Source organism: Podarcis muralis, chromosome 11 (assembly GCF_964188315.1).
Source record: "Podarcis muralis chromosome 11, rPodMur119.hap1.1, whole genome shotgun sequence".
NCBI lineage: Eukaryota > Metazoa > Chordata > Lepidosauria > Squamata > Lacertidae > Podarcis > Podarcis muralis.
The window spans coordinates 50,133,820-50,154,069 of record NC_135665.1 but is presented as its reverse complement, the minus strand read 5'-3'; the positions used below and the strand labels follow the sequence as shown (position 1 = coordinate 50,154,069).

At 43.8% G+C, this 20,250-nt stretch overlaps 1 protein-coding gene across 4 annotated transcripts in view; it reads left to right on the top strand.

Moving 5' to 3' along the window:
• Positions 1-20,250, top strand: part of RAI14 (retinoic acid induced 14) — a 96,519-nt gene that overhangs the window by 61,209 nt on the left and 15,060 nt on the right. For all 4 annotated transcript variants that reach the window (XM_028749327.2, XM_077936436.1, XM_028749328.2 and 1 more), the window contains 5 exons: positions 13,275-13,363; positions 14,805-14,869; positions 16,162-16,219; positions 17,302-17,372; positions 19,088-19,194. In XM_028749327.2, coding sequence (XP_028605160.2) covers positions 13,275-13,363; positions 14,805-14,869; positions 16,162-16,219; positions 17,302-17,372; positions 19,088-19,194 — 390 coding nt within the window. The remainder of the gene's footprint in view (positions 1-13,274; positions 13,364-14,804; positions 14,870-16,161; positions 16,220-17,301; positions 17,373-19,087; positions 19,195-20,250) is intronic.

The window sequence follows — 20,250 nt, the reverse complement described above, 5'->3', positions numbered from 1 at the left end:
GAGCGTGTTTCTTCAGACTTCCTCAGCTGGAAAATGATGCATTGCATGATCAGTTTTTACCAGGAAACAGTGGTTACCTGGGTTTGCATCAGAATCTCCTGCTAAAGCAAAGGGAAGAAACTTGGTTCAGGATTGCCTTTCAAGGTGCTTTGAGGACCTGGCTGTGGGACTTCAAAGCATCTTGCGCCCGCCATCATTCTGATATCAGGTGATTGACAGGTAGGGGCCCCTGATAATGATCTGTCTCACAGCTATAAAAGAGGTCTAAGAGCAAAGTTCATTTCTGCTGCATAGTTGCCCTTAGAGATGCCTTAGCTGATATTCCCAGCCTTAGATCTGTGCAGTCTCATTTTACGATGTAGCCATGGATGAATGATTTATCGATTCCATAACTGACTCGCTTCCTGGTGTGTGTGTGTTTACATAATTAGTCTGGAGGTGACACAAAGACCAAAATGCAGTGACAAAGTCTGTTATGCAACTAATTCTCCCAGTGGGATGGATTTTTTTTGTATTTTTTTTGCAATGGAACTGGCGACCGAAACATATCAACATTGCCCCCGTTTCCAAGAGCCTTCCCTGATGCTAAAACAGGAGTTTATCCTTTGCACTGCACTCATGCCAACTTTGCTCTATCTGGCTTGTTACCATCATAGTTCAAACCTGGTAGAATAGGTGGGATATTGAGAGAAGTAGGAACTGCTATTGCTTGTGAATATTGTTTGTGTCCTTTTCATATAAGGAGATTCTCCATTTAGGAGGGGAAAACACCACATATGTACTCAGTTCTGAGCTTGCTTGGATCATCTGAGATAAGAACTACTAATAAAACATATTCAGGCTGGCAGGCTCTCTGGCCCAGTTCACATATTTTATTTTTTCCTCTTCTTTCCTCCAAGAAGCTCAATGTGTTTCTCCTGTCTTATCCTCAGAATAACAGTGTGAGAGAGTCATCCAGTAGGTTCCATGCCTGATTGGGGATTTGAACCCTGGTCTTCCAGATCTTAGTCCAGCACGCTAACTACTACACTACATTTGCTCACATATTTTAGCTACAAGCGTGGAAGTGTTTCTGCTTTTTCGTCGTCAGATTCCACACAAATGTTGCCATTCCTGTAGGCTGAATCCTTTCCTGCTCTGGTTCATGGAGGAAATACGTTAGGCTTATACAAAAGGGAGGGCCTGCTCTGTGGCAGCCCCATCTCCCTGACTCTGGGATGCTCTCCCAAAAGAGATATGCCAGGCATCTATGCTGTATTCCTCCTGGCACCAAGTTTAAAAAGTCTTTATTTGCCTAGTTAGTTGAAACGGGTGGTTGAGTGGTTTTTCCCCTTCCATTCAGTTGGGTTATCTTTTTTGCTTAATGATTTATGTTGCTTTTAATGTTGTTTTGTGGGTTATACAATGTTTATATGCACTATTTTGGATAAAGGTGTAGTAACGGAAATTCCTTTAAATCAATAATAAAGGTATGATTCTGGGCGTTTGGGGTTTGGGGTTTTTACGAATGCTAAGCAATTTTCACGAATGCCAAGCAAGCAGCAACTAAATGATGTAACTGATCTCTATGCATAGACTAGAAAGACTTCAGTCTTGTGAAATACTTTCACAAAAGTATTTAAACATTTGTTGTGACTTACTTCCTTGGTTTTTTTCAAAGAAGCTCAAAAATATGCCTGAGGAGATTTGTCTTTTTGCGCATCAGATCCTCCTCCTACCACCAGAAGGGGAGGTGGTGGTGGTTCAGCTGAGGTTAGGACAAGATACACCTTGGAAAAGCATGATAATTGCAGCGAATTCATGGTACTGGCAGAAGTTGCTCTCAATGATTGATGACATAGTTGAAACTACCTGGGAAGGTTAGCTAAGGTAATTTTGTAGGAGGTGGGTAAAACTTTGGTTTACAGACTTAAAATTGTGTGGGTGCAGTCGGACACAGGAATAAGAGGGAGCAAGATATTTAGAGCATTTGTACCCTGCTCATCAGGGATGCGGGTGGCGCAGTGGGTTAAACCACAGAGCCTAGGACTTGCCGATCAGAAGGTCGGCGATTCAAATCCCCGCGACGGGGTGAGCTCCCGTTGCTTGGTCCCTGCTCCTGCCAACCTAGCAGTTTGAAAGCAAGTCAAAGTGCAAGTAGATAAATAGGTACAGCTCCGGCGGGAAGGTGAACGGCGTTTCCGTGTGCTGCTCTGGTTCGCCAGAAGTGGCTTAGTCATGCTGGCCACATGACCCGGAAGCTGTACGCCGGCTCCCTTGGCCAATAAAGCGAGATGAGCACCGCAACCCCAGAGTCGGCCACGACTGGACCTAATGGTCAGGGGTCACTTTACCTTTTTACCCTGCTCATTGGCCAAAATGGCTCTCGGAGCAGCTTGGATGTTTGGATAGTTTGGCAGAAGAGCCATAGTTCTGTGATGCAGCACATGCCTTGCTTTGCAGGAAGGTCCTGGGTTCAAACCACAACACTTCCGGGAAGGTCTTGTATAAACTCCTATCCGGAGAGCTGCTCGATAGGCCACTGACTGCTGCATTTTAAATAATGAATAATAGCAGTCGTTCCCCACTCCCCCACCCCATTTTAATCTGGGTCACAGTTGTTTGGGAAGCACAGGGTTTAACCCCTTCCTTCTGCCCTTGACACCCTCCCTGCATTTCTGTTGCTGTGTCCGCATGGATTCTGCCTCACTGCTTTCCCCAAAGATGCTGCAGCGAGTGATGACTCTGTATTACCCTCCAGCATAGGAGGCAATGTGGCTCCAAATACCAGTTGCTGTGGAATGCAAGAGGAGAGGGTGCTTCTTCCCAGCTTCCCATAATCCTATGGCTGGCCACCTTGCGAACACAATGCTGGATTAGATGCTCCTTTGGCCTGATCCAACAGAGCTCTTCTTAGGTTCTTGGTTGTGTTGCTAATCTCTGGAGCTGCTTTTGAGGGGCGAGCAGGAGACAGACTTTGTCACTAATCGAACAGGTTTATAGCATTCAGACCCAGTCCTGGGGGGATTTTTAACCTTCAAGAATAGGAATTTGTTAGGCAAAGCTTCCCACTGACATCACACTCATTGTCGCTGCAACTGCTTTCCTGCTTAGGCTCATTTCCTCCTACTCCAGTTGTGCTGTGTCAAGCTGGAGTGTGTAGAGATGTGCCCCAGGGGTGTGCAGCGTGTGGCGAAGTGTAAAAAAAAATAATAGTCTGATCTTCTACAGCAAGGGACCCTCCTTACAATTTTTCAAGGTCAACCAACTTCAGCCCTGGCCTAGTTGGTGTGACTCGTGACGGGGCCTTCTCAGTGGTGAGATGAGATGTGCCAGTCCTCCCTGGTGAGATGTGTCAGTCCCTCCCTGGTGAGATGTGTCAGTCTCCCTCAGTGGACTTTCAGGAAGAATTCTAAAACATTTTGTTTACCCAGGGTTCCGATGGCCAAAAGATGCTATTCCTGGCCACCCTGAAATGGTTGGTTCCGAGAATGTCTTTAACTATTTTTTTTGCAAAATAATAATACTATTTGATCTGTTTGCTGTTTCAGGAAAAGGGTATGATATAAATTGAATAACAGTATGAATAAGTAATACAAAACTTGTGGCTTTTATTCTGAACTTGGATATAAACTACCTGTTTCAATTGGTTGTGTAAATAACTATTCTGTAACGGCCGCCTAGATTAGCTATTTGAAAAAAAGTTCTACTTGGTTGAGGCTTCTGAGTAATGTTGGGCTTGCTATTATATTCTGGTGTTCTCTGGTCTGAGTGCAGCATAGACGGATGTTGCTGAACCAAAATATATGAAGAAACAATAAATGTTTTTTACTGTAAGGAACATTCACTACTAGTGAGTAAATTGCCATACGCCACTTGATGGGCTCAGGTCCTGCTATCAGCGTCTGTTTGGCCACAGTGAGACCAAGATGCTTGACCACATGAACCATTGGCCTGATCTCACAGGCTCCTCTCGCACTCTTAAATTCCTTGCACTGGTAAATAGGAAAACCGAAGAAGCTTCAACAGATGCCTCTTGCTTTCAACTGCAGAATCATTTCTATTTACAATGCTGCAAAAGAGAGCTAAGATTGAAGCAGGCTGCTACCTATTAACGGAACTCTGTCATGAAACTTACTGGGTGTCTTTGGCCTGTCAGTCATTTTTGCATGCCCCTTCATCTCCCTCAAATTTGCTTTAAAGGGTTGGAGGGGGTCCCAGAACAGATTTAGAGTGTGTGACGGGTGGAGGGAGATGGAGTTGAAGCAGAAGTTGTTGCACAAACTAGATGACTTTGTTGCATACACCCCTACGAGGCATCGAGGAACAGATAGTCTCTAAAAAGGTGTTTTATGCCTAGCCTTTGTGGGTCTCTGCCAAGGATTTCAAACTAAATTCAAGAAATGCTATAATTGCTGTTTTGACTGACAATTGTATTTATAACTTAATCTGATTAAAACTCTGAAACTCCCTAAAAGGGTGTGGGTTTTTGTTTCGTCCCGTAGCATTATTCTACTCCTCCTTTTTGTTACAAGCTCAGATCATTTGATGAACAGCTTTTAAGTTGGAATGAGCGTGACAGCAGAGTTGCCCTTTCTGATAAAGCATGTTCTTGGTTTAAAAAAAATATATCACTCAACAAGCTGATCTCTTGCTAGTTAAAATTGTTAAAGAGAAGGTCAGGTTTCTTTACCTAAGGCAAGACAGGTCCAGAAAGTAGTTCATGCCCTAATTCCATCATAATACATAAAAAAACCTTGACTGTATGATTGTTTCCTTAAGCACAAAGTCAATTGGTTTTTTTACTTCATCCCCTTTTTGTTCATCTCCAGAATAGTGGGAAAATAAAAAAGTAGTTAAATCATGCCTCTTTAATAAACCAAGGACTGGGTAGGAAGATGTGGCTACCAAACAGGTATTCCTGACAATCTGTGAAAATATGTTAAAATACTTTATTCCTCTTAACAGAATTTGTAGACACACACACACACACACACACACACACGGCAGTTTCCAGACATCAAAATATTCAAAATAATTTTTTTAATTAGAATGTGGCCAATGGCCACTTTTTAAAATTGCTATCGGTCAGTCCATTTGAAAAATAAGACTTTAGAGCCATCTTGCCCCCAAATGGCAACTAGATATTTCATTTTGGCCACTAAGTTTGGTATAAGGAGCCATTTAGTGCCTAGCTTATTTATCTGCGTTTCTGCTGCAATGACACCAGGACGATTGTATTGCAGGAGCAATGCAGGGCTGTACCACATTCAAGCATTAGCAGAATATGTCATACTACCAGCCCTCCTGCCAAAACTTTGGTTGCTGTTCGATTTGCCATGGAGAGGCATAAAGAGTCCTCTGCCCAAGTCTTGGCTCCCAAGGGAGAAGGGGCAGGCCATTTTAAGCCCTTGCTCAAGTCAAAACATAGCCCTCAAAATTTACCGTATTTTTTGCACCATAACACTCACTTTTTTCCTCCTAGAAAGTAAGGGGAAATGTCTGTGCGTGTTATGGAGCGAATGCCTACAGGTGGCGGGGGGGATCTGCTGCAGTCGTGAGCAGAGGATCCATGGTTCTCCTTCCTTCCCTCCTCGGTGGTTACAAAGCATGGATCCACATGGATCCTCAGGATTTTTGCATTGGGCTACTCCAAACTCACTGTCAGATCACATGTCTGTGGCCACAGCATGAACCACAAAAATCATATATCCACTATTTCGTTTAGAATATTTTTTTTTCTTGTTTTCCTCTAAAAACTACGTGCGTGTTATGGTCTGGTGCGTGTTATAGAGCGAAAAATATGGTACTTGCCAGCCTGGTTTTTAAAGCTCTTTTCCTACCCATTCACCAACTCCATCTTCTGGAGGTTTGGGGAAGTACAGGTCCAGATCCAAGTTGGAAACCAGTGTCCCAAGTCTACCTGGGGTCAGGGGGAGGGAAGCAACAGAATGGGAAGAAGGAATCTCTCTCTCTCTCTCTCTCTCTCTAACTGGGGGCTGCAAATGAAGAAGCTGGTTAATCCATTCCCATCTAGGGTGAGGCCCAGCTACTGAAACCAAACACTGCAATCTGCTGACTTTGCAGGATTGTCTACCAGAAATCAGCTTGAAGTCCTGTGCTTGCCATAGAGTTAATTTCAGGGCTATAAAAAGGATGGGGACCTTTAAAGGGGATACTGTATTGGCTTCTAGGAGTCTTAAATACTTCTCCACCCCTGTGGACAGATTAATGCCTGAAACGTTCCTAAATCCTGCTCCGCTGGCTGTGAGAAATTTTGGGGAGATTATTCCAGCTCAGTTTGGGGACTGCAGGTGCAAAAGAATACTTGCGTCCTTTGCCTCACTCATTCCTCTCAGGGGGTTCTGTAGAGGGAGTGGGACTCAAGGAATTGTTTAAGGGCCAAGCAAAATGGTGTGGCTTGCCACAATTGCTAAAACTAGGCATTGAAGTGCATTTGGTTAGCAGTCTGGATAGGGATCACAGTTTGTATGGAGGGGAGCTTTCACCCTCCCCTCCCAGTCACTATCTTTAAAATCTCTCTCTCTCTCTCTCTCTCTCTCTCTCTCTCTCTCTCTCTCTCTCTCACACACACACACACACACACACACACACACACACACTGCAAAGAGCAAGAGGAACAAAACCTCCCATTGGCTCCAAAGGAACCATTTTACCCATTGCTGTGTGTGTGTGTGTGTGTGTGTTTTGTTTGTTTCTGGACTGCAATGGTTGAGGGAAGGGTTAACCCACAAACACAAACACGTGCTAGATCACGCTTGATTTTAATGTCTGTTTGTTTTAGGGTGGTTGTTTTTGTTGTTGTTTTTTTTAAAAATAAGACAATGAAGTTCTAACTCTGCTTAATGTCTGCCACCTAATCTAAAATCTGTCCACTGTATTTTTTAAACAAAGTATAGGAAAATGAGTTACACCCTTTAACTCTATCTGGAGCCTCTTAAATGACTGGAGTGGGGGGGGGCATAATTTCTCTTTTTTATTAATGGTGCCTGTTTCTATTTGATGTGGTGTGTCAGCACATGCATCCAGTTCTTGCGGAGGTAGTTGAGTAAAAAACTTCCAAGATTAGCTTAAGTGGTTTATTTCAGTTCTCTTTGTAGATCAAAGTAACAAAACTACTGCATGTTGGTGCTGATGTTTCATTCCAGCTTCTTGAGAGAGGCTTTGGCTAGGAGCAAGCTACGCAAGGAGTGCTTGAGCTCTCGGCGTCTTTAAACATTTAAAAATTCACTAGGCCTATTTTTCCGTCAGCTTCACAGCAGAATTTAGGAGGCTAAATGGAGCTGGGAATGAGAAACCCTTAAAATGGTGTGAAAATTTGTTCAGCTGCATGGACATAAGGTGTTACTTCCCCAATGTTACGTACTTTAGCCAGATGAGTTCTTAGCAAAGAAGAATGGTCTCCATCAATACTGTACTTAGTTCCACAAACTGACTTGGTTCAAATGTAATGCTAAACTACCGTTTAGCATGAACAAATGGCAGCATGGCCATGGGAAGGAAACTGGAAGATTCTGATTCAATTTTATACAAATAATGCCTTGTTACTTCTAAACCTGCTACTGTGGTTAGTCTTAACTATGGTGCAGAGAAACAAAAGAGGATCAGAAACAAAGATTTGAGGTTGAAGCCCAATTTCTATCTTTCCTAGGCAACATAGACAACACTGAACAAAATGGACCATTGATCTGACTCACTTTAAGGCCACTTTCTCTCTTTTTTGGGGGGGGGGGAATAAATTTTATTAGATTTTCAGAAGAAAGTATCTGTCAGAGCTGCCCTAGGTCCCAGCTCACAAAGGACCAATGCCACTTCATTGTTATATACAAAAGTCTTTATTGAAGTTCAGTTTCTCTTTCACAGCCGCGGCGCGCAGCTCTACGTCTCAAACTCTAGACCGCCGAAGCTCCGTCTGAATCTCCTCCCCCCAGACACCAGTTTAAGACTCTAGCCTTGCTCCACCTCTTCCTTTGCTCTCTTCTCCTCTGGGCCCGCCTGTCTGCTGGGGTCTCACCTCTCCTAGACTCTTCTGACGCTGAGTCTCCTGAGTCCTCCCCCTCCCTCCGGCGTGCTTTAGGACCTGGTTCCCAATCCTGGTTTCCTGCTGTGCCGCGCGCCTGTACATTCGAACTTGGCGCGCGCGCCCAGCCGGCCACCTTCCTCCTGACCGTTACACTGCTCCTGTCACTGCTTCCCCCTTCGGGGAGGCTAGCTGCACCTGACTCTCCCTCCGTTCCCTCACTCTGCGATGGAGGCGTGGCCACTCCTGACTCATCTTCTCTCCCTGCTGGAGGAGAAGCTGGCCCTGATACATGTGACTCTTCCCCCTCACTACGCTCTGGTGGAGGAGCTGGTCCTGCTCTCCCGCTGCTGCTTTGGGAGTCCCCGCTGGCCCCTTGCTTCTGGTGTGTCCCCCCTGGGACCCCCCTTGCCCTGGCCATCGGCGCCCCCCTCTGGGAATCTTCTGATTCGCTGGAGAGACTCATGGAATCTCTCGGGCCACTTTCATACTCCCCTACGCTGCCCTCAGATTCTTCACCTTCGCTCTCCATTTCCTCTCTCCCCTGTGCCTCTGCTCCTGAGCCCCTGACAGTATCTTTTTTTGTTCAGACTGAAACATTAATCTAGATAAAATAAAAACATAGATCCATCAAAAAAGAAAGGAAAAAGAAGGGAGGAAGAAAGAGAGAGAGAGAGAGAGAGAGAGAGAGAAGAAAGATTAAAGAGAGAGAAAGAAAAAAAAGTTAAGAAAGTAAGGAACTTTCGATTCTTTGTCAGTCAGCATTATTCAACTCATCCACTCCAGTAAAACACCCAGGACGACCACTTTCTACAGATAACCAACGTTATCGTCAACCTTCAAACCCAAATACCATTTCTTTTTCTTTTCAACACAAAACGTCCGAGAGGTTTCCAATCTAGTAAATGTTGACAGTGACTTGATTGAACATGTCAGTTTTGCCATCTCAGCTAAGTCTAGTCGTTTTAATAACCATTCCTCCATTGTTTGTTAGCAATGAGTCTTCCCATCATGGTGCACTGGAAGGCTACTTCCTACATTATGTGCTCCTCAGAGCATTCTCCCTTCCTCTGGCTCCCATCAACTGGTATTCAAAAGTGTACTGCCTGACAGTGGAAGATGGAACACAGCTACTAGGATTAGTAGCCATCAGCAGCCCTTATCCTCCACGAATTTGTAGCCATTGCTATTACTGCTTTTATTAGCAAGGGGTGTATGCTTATCTCTATGCTTATCTCTGCCCCCTTTCCAAGATTCCTTTCTTGCATCTTGTCTGCCAGTCTCCCTGTACAGTCAGGGGGAAAACAATGCTGTCCAGGGTTGTAAAGACTGCGGAGAGAATAATTGGGTGCACTCTTCCCACCTTGGATCAAATCTATGCTTCCAGGTGTCATAAGAAAGCTGCAGAGATAGCGCAGGATAGTGCGCACTCCGGAAATGATTTCTTTCAGCTTCTGCCTTCTGGAAGAAGGTACAGGGTTATAAAGACTAGGACTAGCCGCCAGTTTCTACCCAAATGTGATTTTGGTTTAAAATGCATTGTAAGGAGTCTGTATGGGAGTATATTGTATTTAAAAATGGGGTGTCAGAGTTTTTGGGGGGCTAACCAGGTTGGGATAGCAGGCTTGTTGGGTTTTGAATGTCTTATGTAGATTTTCCAATTTCGTTGTTCTGTATGGGACAATGACAATAAAGATTATCATAGATTATCATATCGTAAAAGTATAAAAAGTTTTCTTCCTGTCTCCTTATGTGCTCATTTCCATAAGGATCACCTGCGCTGCAAAAGTCTTGCGTTGCGGCCAGATACATAATGCCCCCTCAAGCTTCTGAGTGCTTCTACATCCACACATGCTCATCACTTGAAGGCCCTCACACTAACATGTGAATGGTGTCCCGTGAAAAGGTATTGAGTCCAAACTGAAGTTCTTTCCCTGGTGGGGAAGCTGCGATGACTCATAGCGCATCTGCAAGCCAAGGTTTGTTGCTGTGGTCAGTGAACGGTGAGCATCCATGTGCAAACTGGTCCTAAGAGATGGCTTCAAATTTAATCACATCTGCTGAAAGTGGCTGAGGCAAGGATCTTTCACTTTGCAGCTGGAATGTGTTTGGCTTTGTTGAAGTGGGAACTGGAGGAACGAAAGGAGTCCTTGAGTTTGGAACAAGGAAGGAAGTGGGAGGATTGTGTTATTTTCCTCAACTCGAAATCCCATGGGCATAGAAATCTCAGCCTCTCCTCCACAGCAGCTGAGGAAGGGAGTATCTCTTGATAGATGCCTAGTTGTGGTTAAAAGCAATGATAGGCAACCTAAAGAAATCCACGTTCGGAGCCGCCGGTTTCTTTGTTTGTCGCCGCTACTGGAGAGGCCCTAATATAATTTCATCCTTATTTCAACAATTTTGTTTGTTTGGGCAAAGGCATTTAGTCCACCAGGAAGCCATAAATCACCAAGGGGTTGTTGGCAAGGGAGCCATGCTGTTTTGAAAGAGACTGGACATACACCCCAGGAAAAAGGGGGTGCCAATAGTTTGCATTGGAGAGGGATGTTTTCACTCAAAACAAGCCTCTAGACAATGTGCAAAGAGTTCAGAATGTACTGCAGACAACGCCACTGCAAATAAATATATCTTAAATGTGTTCCCAGAATAGAACAGGCACTTTTCTTGTGCTTTGAGTTGCATATACTGTGTTCTTGAATGATCCCATATTGCCAAAGGCACAAGTCCTTTGTTGTTCCCGCATTCCAAAAGGGGGGTGGTTCTGCTTTTTATGTATTCAGTTTTATTTGCTTTTATTTATTGAAATAGGTAGGCAGTGTTGCAGGATAACTGTGCTGTCCAGTTTTGCCTTCTGGATGGAGAGCATGTGTTCTCCCAGAAAGTCATTTTATTTGACACCACCTAGAAGGGACTGGGTGCTTATATGCAGCTCTCAGTGAAGACTTTTTCTGTTTGTCTCTAGGATGAAAATCAAACCGTTACAAGTAAAGTGTATTGTGGCACAGATTTCTTATGCAAGCAAAGGCCACAAAGTTTAATGGCCACAAAGTTTAATGTCATCAATGTCACCATCACTTTAGCCAACTCGTTCCTCCAAGTGTTTTAATTATTGCAAATACTGTTAAAATGTATACACACCAGAAGTGTGGTTCGCACGTTTCTACCCAAGTATCTCTTTATTTTTGTAAACTTATTTGAGTGTTCTGGATTTAGTTTTATTTGAATGCTTACATCATGCTATCTCCTAACTAAGTTATGAGCCAAACTGTTGGCTAGAACGTTGCCTCTTCCCGGTCCAACCATGTATACATAGTTTAGAGAACATTTCCTGGGAACAAACTGTTTATAAAGTTCAGTTCATTGGTGCCTTGGTAAGCAAGTTTAGTTCTTAGTTATTTGTAAATAGATTTGTCGTCCAAAAATGTGTTCTCTCAGTGGGCTCTAACGGACCTTCTTGAACGATTTGCCTTTTTAAAGACTTAGTTTATTTTAAAATACTTGATTTGGTCATTATCTGCTGCAGTGGCAAAGCCAGGTAAAATTGGGGTGGGGGGATGTAAATGGTACTGTTAATAAACTTCGGTGTTTAGCTCCTCCCCTTTGACCTTACCGCCTTGGGTGACCATCCTAAATATCTTCACAGAAGCTTACGAAAAGCTTGGCCTATCGCTCAACATCCAAAAAACCAAAGTGCTGCACCAACAAGCACAAAACCCCTCTGCAGCATCACAAATCCAACTCAATGATGTAATGTTAGAAAGTGTTGATCACTTCTCCTACCTGGGCAGTTATCTTTCCACAAGGGCCAACACTGATGCGGAAATCCAGCATTGCCTGAGCTCTCCCGAGTGCAGCTTTCTCCCGATTGAAGTGCAGAGTGTTTGAAGACTGGGACATTTGCAGAGAAACCAAAATGCTTGTTTATAAAGCTACTGTACTACCAACCTTACTGTATGCTTGTGAAACATGAATCACTTCTAAATGCCATCTCCAACTCCTTGAAAAAAATCCATCAGTGGTGTCTCCGAAAATTTTTACACATCACTTGGGAAGACAGGCGAACTAATGCCAGTATACTGGAAGATGCAAAGATCACCAGTGTCAAAGCAATGATTCTTCAACATCAACTTTGTTGGACTGGTCATGTTGTTCAGATGCCTTCCATGTATTGTCTTCCAAAGCAGCTACTCTATTCTGAACTTAAAAATGGAAAGCATAATGCTGGTGGTCAACAAAAGAGGTTTAAAGACTCTCTCAAGGCAAATCTTAAAAAAATGTAGTATAAACACAGACAGTTGCGTAACACTGGCCTTCGAGTGCTGCTATTCGAGAACAACCTTACCAAAGATGAAGATGCTCAAACTCAGGACGAGAGGGAGAAATGTGCTAAGAGGAAGGCATGTTTGACAAACCCTCACTGTGATCAACTCCTGCCCTAAAGCCTATGTCTCCACTGTGGAAGGACGTGTGGATCCAGAATTGACCTTCACAGTCACTTACAGACTCACTGTTAAGACCGTGTTCATGGAAGACAATTTTACTCAGCTACAAGTGATGGAAGAAGAAAAAGAAGAAGAAGAAGAAGAAGAAGAAGAAGAAGAAGAAGAAGAAGAAGAAGAAGAAGAAGAAACCACAACCACCACAACAAACAACTTCTTAGATGGAGAACAGTTCAGTCTACCAGGACACTGAACTTAAGGTGGCAATCCTTAGGACCTAGGATATCAGCGTTCAAATCGCCACTTGGTCATGAAACTCACTGGGTGACTTGGGGCAAGTCACTGTCTCTTAGCCTAACCTATCTCACAGGTTTGTTGCGAGGATTAAATGAGGAGGGAGAGAGCCATGTACACCACCTTGAGCTACTTGGGGGGGGGGGAATGTAATATAAATGCAGTAAATGTGTGTTGAATGTTCTTTCAATGTAGCTCTCTGAGGAAGCCAAGGTCAAATCTTGTCTCTTTTCTGAAGCTCACTGAGTGATCTTGGGTCTGTCATACTATCCCTCAGCCCAGCCGACCTTACAGAGCAGTGGTGAGCATGCTGCCTTGAGTTCTTAGTAGGAAAGGTGGGGTAGAAATGTAGAAAATCCCAAAGACATTAATTTCTTCTGAAGGTACATATTAACTGCGATCTACAGGAAATTTAACCTACCAGTTCCTTTTTGCTTACAGTGGAGTAATGCCAGCTGAGCTGGAGATAATGGAATTGAACCAGATGACTTGCAATCTATCTCTATCTCTCTCTTTTTCAGCTTCCACCTGGCTGCTTCCAAAGGGCAGGCAGAATGCCTCAGGATTATGATGACTCACGGTGTGGATGTAACAGCACAAGATGGGACAGGTACTCAAACTCGGGGGGGGGGGGTTCCCCACCCCTTTGCTCCCCTTTGTTTTTGTTGCTGTTTTTGAGCTTTCACGACACATGTAAATAGGCTTTTTTGCATGCTCTGCTTACAAATGAGCATGTGCAGATGTCTTATGCTGAATCATTTTGCCCAGGGCTGTCTGCAGTACCCCCAAATCTTGTGATCTCTCCAACCTCTTCAGTTTATTTTGAAATGTTGGATGCTGCATCTGAGATGATAGTTCCTGCAAAGTGAGCCACCTGCTTCTGTACTGTGTCCCCCCTTCTCTGTTTTTTTGTGTGCTGGATTCACAGTTGTGCAGTGCACACCTTGTGGAATCGGGCACTTTTAGTTTGTTCAATACTCCACATGTATTGAAAACCCAGTGTATCATTTCATCCGCATCTGTAGACTAAGCCTTGCTGGCTTTTTGATCCAGGCAGCTGTGGAACCCCTGAAGAGCATCTTAATATCAATATGTATAGAGTTTACAGGCAAGGACTTAAGCCAACAGTTGGGAAATGGGCCATATGTGATGTCAGGTGGTGAGGTGGGCAAAGACATAGCTGCACCTAAAGGGGATTTGCAGGTACATGCGCTCCTTCAGGTATACAGGGCCAAAGGCCATTCAGGGCTTTAAAGGTCAGCGCCAAGACTTTGAATTGTGCTTGGAAACGTTTGCAGGAACAAGACCCGCAATGTCAGGTGACTGACAAGGACTTGGCTGTCAGTTGGCTGCATGTTGTGGGGTGGGGTGGAGAGGTAAGAATCCACTCTGCTGGCTGGATCCAGTTCTCCATCCTTGGCTTAAGCCAAATGCAAAATCTGAAGGAGCGTCTCCACCCCCACCGAGGGCCTTCTGGCGGTTCCCTCACTGCGAGAAGCCAAGTTACAGGGAACCAGGCAGAGGGCCTTCTCAGTAGTGGCACCTGCCCTGTGGAACGCCCTCCCACCAGATGTCAAAGAGAAAAATAACTACCAGACCTTTAGAAGACATCTGAAGGCAGCCCTGTTTAGGGAAGCTTTTGATGTTTGATGTATTACGGTATTTTAATATTTTTTTGGAAGCCGCCCAGAGTGGCTGGAAAGCCCAGCCAGATGGGCAGGGTATAAATAAAAAATTATTATTATTATTATTATTATTATTATTATTATTATTATTATTACATTGGCAAGTATATTTGCCGCAACTTTACTTGGATTTGCACTTAACTTGGGGTTGGGGTTGGGGGGAGTACCAGTATATACCCATTGTGGACAACTCTGTATTGCATCAAGACGTTTAACAGGGAAGAAAGCAGGTTCTTCAAGTCTGGAGAGGGACATCCTCTCGCAGTGAACCTGTTTCATGGTGTTCCAAGTCCAGAGGATCACTTCATGTATAATAGCGTGCTTCACAATTCTTGGAGTATTTGAAATCATTTCCCATTTGTGCAGGGCACAGTGCATTGCACCTTGCAGCCAAGAACAGCCACCCTGATTGTGTCAAGAGGCTCCTTCAGGTGAAGTATATTTTCTGTTTCTCTTCATTGCCACTTCTGAAGTTCTGATAAACACTAGCATGCTTCCATGTTCTCTTTTAAAGCAGTCACCTTAATAGCACATAAGAGTACAGAACAGTTGATATTTAAGGACTTCTTTGTGCCCAGGAGTATGAGAGGATTCTTAACCTGTGTTGCCCAAATAAACAGGTGTATACTGAGAACTTTTGCCCATCTAGTTCAAAATTGTCTATATGGACTGGCAACAGCTATCCAGGGTTTCGGGAAAGGAAAATTCCCAGTCCTACCTGGAAGATGCCTGGGATTAAACCTGGAATCTTCTGCATGCAAGGTAGATGTTCTTGCCACCAAGCTATGTTCCTTCCAGCCACTTTCCCCTGCACTTCAACATAATGAAAGCTAGTGGTGTGGTGTTGTGACACCAGTTCTGGAGTGTCGTTCTTGCTGTTATGATCTGGTCATTAGTGGTCAAATATGATATACACTTAATCTGTAACATCCGAGAGAATTGCTTTGGCAAATGTAAGAGCTGCAGTTGCCCAAATAAAACCCATGTTTGTTGCGGGAGGCGCTGAAATCTGCCAACTAAAAATACTTCTTGTCCAATTTGTCCACAGCTGGATTTGGTAGCGCCTGTTAAATGAATAATTGAGTGGTGTATCTGTGTGTGTACTCAAAATTCCTCTAGTAATCTACCTGTAGGAATAGTTCCAATTATTTTTTTTCCTTACCTGTTTTAGGGATCCATATGGATTAATTTAACAAACTATTATGTTTAAGGAAGGCCATTTGATTTCAATGCAAAATCAGGTGGAATACCTTTCATATAATTGCTCATATCCCCTTTTTTTTCTTTGCATATACTTGATTTTAACCAGTCAAGGACAAACTGCCCCAGACCTTGGCGATCATGAGGCCTTGATCAGCCACCAAGGAGTGTCTCCAAGACAGTTGTTGTGATCATGCAAAGACTTTCCTCCTCCTCCTCCTCCAAAACCCAAAAATCAGTTCTGAGTATTCCCTAACTCTCACAGTCATATGCGGGAGGAGGAGGAGGCAGGGAAGAAGAAATGTTTGTGTGAGCAGGACATCGTTGTTGGATACAACCCCAAATGAAACCTGGGTCCATGAACCTTCATTTTACTTTTTCTCCAGTCTTTAAAGAAGGCTCTAGGTAGCTCTCTAAATTTTCTTCATATTCCACAAAAGTATTTTTTCCCCAAATAGCAATGAACTTCAAAATGCTTTTTGCTCCATGCCTTGCTAAAAGACTCATTTTTGCCATCCTACAGTCTAAATGTCCACCAGAGAGCACTGATAGCTCTGGGAAGACAGCTTTACACTATGCAGGTAATATTTCTACTCCCTCTCTCTTTCATATTCCCATACCCCACCTTGACCTTGTTAGGTCCGCCCTACACAATCCATGCCTTCACAATGGGAGTTCCATAAGGGCAGCACAACTAGGGTCCCTGTGCAATGAGCTCCAGGCCTCTCTGTGATGAGCTATGGTCATCATTGAGATTGTAAGCAGCCTCCCCTGCCCCACTCATGCAATGGGACTTCTCCCCACCCTGTACTCACCCTACTTGTTACAGTGTTCCCCTTCCCCCGAGCAGATTTAGGAAGTGCAGTGGGGGGAGAGGAGGAAACACCCCATTGCACAAGCAGACCTCATTCTACACATGCAGCAACTTCGCAAAATCTTGCCCAGTATCTAGGCCCCAAACCCATCAGGGCTTTTTAGGTTAATCTTATTACTTTGAATTGAGCCCAGTTAATACATAGGTAGCCAGTACAGATGCTGCAGAGCTGGTCTTGTATGACATCAGCTAGAAATACTCTTGCAGCTGCATTCTCACTAGTCAGACCTTCTTCAAGGGCAGTCTTACTTAAAGTGCATAAGAATTAAGAGTAGATGGTTGGCTCGCTCTTTCTTTCTTTCTTTCTCTCTCTCTCTCTCTCTCTCTCTCTCTCTCTCTCTCTCTCTCCCTCTCATACACTGCTTTTAAGGAAATTCTAGTTTGTCATTGTTGGAGACAGGATGAAGAACTATATCGGCCTTCTCCAAGCTGGTGCCCTGCAGATGTTGTAGGACTACAACCCTCATCTTCCCTGGCCATTGGCTGAGCTGCTGGATGTTGTAGTCTAAAGCACCTGCAGCCAAACTTCAGCTGGATATTGTTATATAAGGGGTGGCAGAAATGTGGTTTGGCGTGGTTTCAGCAAGGCTGGAAAGATCTCTCCAGTGGTATGGACCCTGCAGGAGTTTTGAACAACTAATCTCGCAGTTCCTTGAAGATCTAAAACAACTTATTACAGCATAGTCCGTGATAGCTTATGCCACAACAGAGTATTTAAGGTGCTATGGGACTCCTTATTGTGTTTGCTCTTGCTCTAAGTTTGCAACTCTCATTTTCTTCTTCTTTTAGCTGCTTGTGGCTGCCTTCAAGTAGCTCAGCTCCTGTGTGAACACAAGTGTCCAATTAATGTCAAAGATGTGGTATGTAATCATTATCTCATGGATAACTTAGTGGGTTTAAAAAAAACAACCTTAAAAGCTATGCAGTGTACTTCAGTTTCTGAAACCTCGTTTTTAAATGTTCTAAGCAGGGCAGATTCCCTCTTGTCTGCAGCAAATGAGTTTCCTCTTCGTTCACTGTATTTCTTCCAGTTAGCACGCGTGACGTCTGAGTGGGAGGCATTTACATGAGCCAGAGCACTTTGCTCGGTTCCAACCCCCTCCACATGTCCCCACATATATCATTTCCTATTCAGACATGACAGTGCTAACCAGAAACGTGCAGTGAATAAGTAGAAAATTTATCTCCCATATAAGGTATGAACGAGCCTTTTATATTGCTCTCTGATTCTGCACCAGCGCTCAAAGTATGGCAGGTGTGCATGCCTAATGTTGAGCTTTTTATTACACTGTAGGAAAGGCTTGGAATCCTTAAATCGTAGAGTTAGAAGAGGGACCCCAAGGGCAATCTAGTTCAACCCCTGCAATACAGGAATCTCAGCTAAAGTAACCATGACAGATGGCCAGCCAACCTCTGCTTAGAAACCTCCAAGGAAGGAGAGTCCATAGCTTGCCGAAGAAGACCATTCCATTGTCAAACAACTCTTACTGCCAAAAAGTTCTTCCCGATGTTTTGTTGGATCTCCTTCCTTGTAGCTTGAAGCCATTGGCTTGAGCCCTACCCTCCAGAGCAGGAGAAAACAAGCTTGCTCCGTCTTCCATGTGACAGTCTTCCTGTGAGGAAAGCGAGTAACCTTGAGCTTGAGTGGAAACAGCTCAGTGGGGAGGGAGCCATATGTAGCTGGCTTCTCCCATTTCCTCCACGCACATCCCATTATGCACAAAGATTAACACTTACCAAAGTCTCATCTTAGCTTTTCTTTGGTATTTTGGTTCCTGGCCATCCCTTACTCAGTGACATTAGAGTTTTGGTTTGTTAAGTGCTTAGAATCATATACAGTGGTACCTCGGTTTAAGAACAGTCTGGTTTAAGAACGATTCGGTTTACAAACTCCACAAAACTGGAAATAGTGTCCTGGTTTGAGAACTTTACCTCGGTCTATTATAATATTTATTGAATTTCATTTTAAAAACCAAACAATTAACATTTTCACTTGTCTTCACATATATTTTGACTCTCTCGAGTCTTCGACACTCCCCCTCCCCCCCAATTGACTTCCTTACATCCTTACATAATTTCTTTAGCATTTCAATTTCCCCCTATTTACTTACTTTTATTTTTAAATATTCTTTTATAATTGTAAACAGGTTTCTACCTCTACTTAGACTGAGAACTTTACCTCGCTCTAAGAACGGAATCTGAACGGTGGAAAGGCACCGGCGGCAGGGAAAGGGTGCCTCGGTTTAAGAACAGTTTTGGTTTAAGAACGGACTTCCGGAACGGATTAAGTTCGTAAACCGAGGTACCTGAAAGCAGCAGAGGGCTTATAGGCGCTGTGTTGAGCCCATGAGTAAAGGAAGCTCAGAACTCAGCAAAGGCCATGCAGTGGGGTTTTACGTGCATTGCTGCATGGCTAGCTGTTGTCTATTGTCCCTTAGACAGCAAGATTTTGAGCACCTGTTGAAGAAGGTTGCACACCTGTTTTCACATAAGAGTTACATTCTCTGAAGTCTTTTTAAAATTTACTGAATAACTGATAGTGTTTAATCTCTTTTTTATTTTTTAAAAAAACTAGGATGGGAATATACCTTTGTTACTGGCTGTACAAAATGGCCACACCGAAGTAACCAAATACCTTCTGGAGCATGGCGCAGACATCAATTCCAGAGACAAAAATGGAAGGTACAAATAAACTTACTTAGTAGTCACAAACTTTTTCAGCGTTAATCGGGTCTAAGGATCTCCTTCTAATCTGAGATCAGATTTTAGGTTCTTCACCGCTAAATATCTTACGTTGTGGTTTAGGTCCAATTAAGCTGTCACTGAACTTCTTGCTTATATTTATTAGCTTGAAAGCTAACAAAAAGCCATGCAAGAGATGACATGTTTTTCTGGTTCTTCTAAAGTCACCCATTTCTCCGTGACTTTCAGAGAAGCTGTTTTGCAGCGTTTGACATCTCGAGGCACAGCCTAATAAAGTTGTCAAAGCTGTATCCTTTTTGATGTTTTCCCCTGCTTGCAAGAACTCATTATGCCTCTTCCCCATCCAGAGGCAGGTTACAGTGAGATACAAAATTCTAGACTGGGTTGACACAGGCTGCTGCTAAAAAAAAAAAGCTCTTCTGGCAAAATTATGGTCAAGCAGAATTCTGTGTGGCTATATGGTCAACAGAGGATCTTGTCCGCCAGATACATCTGTCCTACAAATTCATTTTGAGTAAAGCTATCAGTAGCGGCTGGCTTTGGCATATCTCTACTGTCGGAGAAAGCATGCTTCTGAATACCAGTTGCTGGGAGCCAAAACTGGGCAGAGTGCCATTGCACTCAGGTCCTGTTTACAGGCTTCCCTTAGGCATCCGTTTTCTGGATGCTGGACTAGATGGGACTCATCCAGCCCTTTGCAGCATGCATAAATGGCTCAACCTCTTAGGGAAAGCTTTACTGGTTCACTCTCAGGTGCCTCCCCTGTCTTGCAGTGTTCTCTTACTGTAGATCAAGTCATAGATACGCTGTAAATTCAAGTCAGGACAAATTTTGTTGATGACACGATGACCATTACTTTCTGCAGGAGTAGCAAAGTGTCATCTTATCAGATGATCAAAGCCTGTCAGCTTTTTCCACTTCCTGGACTCAGCTGACTGCCCAGTCTTCTTCTGCTGCTTGAACCTGTAGGCACTCGTCTCCTGTAGGATAACAAATGAGCCACAAACTCACAACCTTCAGGGGGTGGGGGGTTTT